Here is a 4,448-nt window from a genome sequence, read left to right on the forward strand (position 1 = left end):
ATCTAAAAATAGCTAGTTATTTTAATAACTTAAAACAAGGGATCAAATTTATCCCAACATTTTCTTAGTTAGATAAATTATCATTATTTTTCTTTACAACAAAAAAATAATAACCGCTTACGTGATGCAAATATACATGGAAAAAAATGCTTGTTGTAACATTTTTTTATTTTTTTGTTGCGGCGATAGAAAAGCTCTTTTAAATCGCTTTTTAAAAGTTTCAGAACGAAAAGCGCTGGTAGAAATGCTTTTTTAGATCTCATTGCAAAAACAAAATGTTCTCACAATGAGTGTTTAGATCTGTCAAGAACGTCAAAATTTTGATTTTTAGATTTTTCTTTTTTCGGTATTGAAATTTAATTTGTTTTTGAAATCTAATTGTGAAGTGAAAAGTCCTAAAAGTAGGGTTCTGTTTGCGCTGTTAAATGTTGCTTTTAATAAGAAGAACTTTTAAAAGTTTTGCATGTTAAAAAATAAGCTTCGATGATAAAGAAATATTACTAAAAGTTTTAAAAATTAGCAGCATTAGTTTTTGTAAATATTAATTGTTATGTTTGTTCTTTTTTCTAAAATAATATATTTCAATAGCCTTCGCGATCTTTAACACTTTTAAACAATAACATGCATGTTACATGTGACAACAAAAGGATTCATCAAATCTTATTGTTATGACTCACACACGACGATAACAATAGAAAGCAATTAAGTTTGTGTGTAAACAAAAGATATGTGAACGTTCTTTATGTAGACATGAGATCGTTACAAGAGGTCATAAAACTTTGTATATGTAAAATTACATGCAAGCGGTACTGTATATAATAAGTCCCACATCATCTTACACTTGAGGTTATACTTTAAGAATTTTGTATCATGTGCCGCATGCAGATTCTATGGCCCCTGCGTTTTTTTCTAATTAACCCAATTTCCTTTTTGGATTTAAATTATAATCAGGAGAAGTTGCGTTTTAAATATATTTAATATATCTGACTGGTATAGCATATATGTTATGTTAAAAATACGCCAGACCGAATAGGTTAAAGGATTATATTAAGGGAAGGAACCAATAATTGCATCTGAGACAAGTCAACAAGTAAATGCAACTATTTTTATCATTGTATAAAGCAAACAGTTCACCATACAGTACAGTCCAGATATAAACGTACGCGTGTGCTCAACTTGCAAAAATAATTGCTTTTATTAAAAAAACAATAGGATAGCGAGTTCCTTTGTGCGAAAATAATTGCTTCAAAAGCATAGCAAGAAATATTGTTTAAAAACACAATACTCTGCGCGAGAATAAATTAAACCAAAGGCCATTGAATTTTTAATTTTTTTAACAACGAAACTAATTATAGTAACGCGATTTTAATCTTGATTTATTTAAAAAACACAAGCTCTTTTAAAAAACAACAAATCCAATGATCAAAATATTTAAAAAAAAATAATGCTACTTTAAAACTTTTAGTAATATTTCTTTATCTTCGAAACATATTTTTTAACATGCTGTATCTCTTAAAAGATTTAAACGCACAGAGTGGGTTTGATAACAACGATTTATACACAATACCGGGGTACAACTTCATTTCACGTTGTAGAGAAATTGGGAAAGGTGGAGGTGTGGCCACTTATATATCGGAACAATTGACATGGAAAAGGAGGGAAGATCTAGAGGTGAATGACATTGAATGTATCTGGCTCGAAATTTTTCCGAAAAACGCAAAAAGTTTTCTTATATGCTGTATGTATAGACCCCCTGACTCATCTCTGTATCTGAATTCTCGTTTTAACGAAATTTTAAGAGAAATGTTAATAGCTGTTAATAAATTAACACTAGAAACAATCATTATGGGCGATGTTAATGTGAATTATTTGAAACAAGGTGATCATCGTGAAATCAAAGATATATTCAAATTGCAATCATTTGTACAGCTCGTAAAAAAGCCCACGAGAATAACGCAAGACACTGAAACATTAATTGATGTGATATTTACTAACAAAAGTTCGACGATCTCCCACACGGACGTTCTACCTCTGAGTCTGAGTGATCACGATTGTATTGGTTGCGTAAGAAAAGTTAACCATCAAAAGTTTAAATCGCGCACCACACGATGTCGAAATTACAACAAATATGACCCTGAAAAATTGAACACAGACATAAATAATCATGATTGGCAACCTATGTATGAAATGAGTTCCGTGGAAAGTTCCTGGGAATATTTTAAAACAACAGTACATGCTATAATCGACAAGCACGCTCCCGTTATAACCAAAATGGTAAAAGGACGTTCCTGTCCGTGGTTGAGTGCTGAAATTAAGAAACATATGAACAATCGAGATAAACTCTTGAGAAAGGCACGAAAAACGAAGAAAGCGTCAGATTGGTGTTTGTACAGACAATTAAAAAATCTTTGTAACAACAAAATTCGAGTTGCATGAAATGGTTATCAGAAAAACTTGTTAGTGGAAAACCGGCATAATCCTCGTAAGTTTTGGAAAACAATCAAAAGCATATTTCCTGCAGGAAAGTCATCATCTCCAACAAATAGTGATCAGCCGGATGCAGCTGAGAAACTTCTTTACGCTAACAAATTTTGTCGATACTTTTCAGATTGCGCTAGAAAATTGAAGGACGTCGCTTTTCCATTACGAAACCTTATATGGAGATATACTCCAATAATTTCGACCAGGACTGATAAACTCTTTAATTTTCATTACGTCACGAAAGTGTTTGTCGAAAAAGAATTAAAATCTTTGAAGAGAAAGAAAGCCACCGGTGCAGATGACATACCACCGGGTGTTTTGAAAGATGCTGCTACACTCCTTTCTCAACCATTAGCATTCATTATAAACCTGTCGCTGCGTACCAGTACAATACCGTCGGACTGGAAAATCGCAAAAGTTACGCCACTTTTTAAGGGAGGAAATTCATCTGAAGAAACAAACTATCGACCTATCTCAGTTCTTCCTATAGTTTCCAAGATTCTAGAACGTGCTGTTCATCACCAATTAATTGATTATCTAGAATCAAATAACTTACTTTCTCGAAATCAATTTGGGTACCGTCGAAAACGATCAACGGAGATGGCGACTACGTTATTAACGGACAACATCAGGAAAGAAGTAGACAGTGGCAATCTAGTTGGTGCAATTTTTGTTGACTTGTCAAAAGCATTTGACACTCTTAGTCATGGATTATTACTGTCAAAATTATGTTCTTATGGTATTAAAGGAATTGCTTTGAATTGGTTCTCAGACTACCTCTTCAATAGAAAGCAGTATTGCGTAGTAACCAACGTAGCATCCGAAGAGAAAAGTATTGTCTGTGGTGTACCACAAGGATCCATCTTAGGACCTATCTTGTTTTTACTTTATTTCAATGACTTTGAAGAGTGCGTTAAATATTCTGGAGTCATAGAGTTTGCAGATGACACGGTGTTATATTTTGCGAGCAAACAGTTACAAGACATCGAAGACAAGTTCAATTACGATCTCGAGAAGATAGCCGAATATCTCAAAGATAACGAATTAGTAATAAATCTCAGAAAAGGAAAGACCGAGTCAATGGTATTTGGAACTCAAAAACGACTCTCGATGTATTCACGACAAATGAATTTATATTACAATGACGTTCCAATATCTTCAACTACACATTATAAGTATCTTGGTACTGTTTTGGATCCATCTTTGAACATGAACGAAAACTTCAACACGATTTACAAAAGAGCTTCGAACAAGCTACGTTTGTTAAGTTCACTCAAAATGGGTCTTACTGCGGATGCTGTTAGAAAGATCTACACAGCTATTATTTTACCAGGATTATTCTATTGCAGTAACGTTCAGCTCAAATTCAGTGATACTCAAATAAAGAGACTCGAATCCATTGACAATCGTGCTAGAATTCTGACTCAACAAAATGTTCCTGAGATCAGAAAAGAAATTGAAAAACGAGCTGTGCTGTTTGTTAAAAAATGTTTGGATGGTAATGTCTGTGATAACTTTCAAGACTACTTCACTGTGAAGCGTCATCAAAGAACAACAAGAAACAACGGTTTTCTTTTATTTATACCTAAAGTGAAATTAGAATTTGCAAAGGGAAGCTTCTTTTCAATGGGTGTGAGTTTATTCAACTCTTTACCCATTGGAATTAGGCAATGTGAAATTTTTGAGGAATTTAAAGCTTTGTGTCAAGCACATTTTGTTTGATAAGTGTATTTGTGAGTGTGTTTTCCATACAGCCTGGTTTAGCTTTTGACACAATCTTTTTGAGTTTTGTGTTAATATTCTTTTTCAACTGAGGACTCTATATAGTGCACCGTTTTGTGACAGTTTCTTAGTTTGTTTCCCTGTTTTTCTCGATATAGTCTTTCTCTCTTTTTGTCTCTCATTTTATTCCGTACAAATATACATAATCTTCACATTACATATTTACTTTTTATCTATTGTATATA

At 33.0% G+C, this 4,448-nt stretch overlaps 1 protein-coding gene across 1 annotated transcript; it reads left to right on the forward strand.

Moving 5' to 3' along the window:
* Positions 1-750: 750 nt before the first annotated feature.
* LOC130613629 (uncharacterized) lies at positions 751-4,203 on the forward strand. The gene is made up of 4 exons (XM_057434945.1): positions 751-811; positions 1,520-2,383; positions 2,462-3,915; positions 4,021-4,203. Exons 1-4 carry the CDS (start codon positions 751-753, stop codon positions 4,201-4,203), a joined length of 2,562 nt encoding a protein of 853 aa, XP_057290928.1.
* Positions 4,204-4,448: the final 245 nt, after the last annotated feature.

Source organism: Hydractinia symbiolongicarpus, chromosome 11, assembly GCF_029227915.1.
Source record: "Hydractinia symbiolongicarpus strain clone_291-10 chromosome 11, HSymV2.1, whole genome shotgun sequence".
Lineage (NCBI taxonomy): Eukaryota > Metazoa > Cnidaria > Hydrozoa > Anthoathecata > Hydractiniidae > Hydractinia > Hydractinia symbiolongicarpus.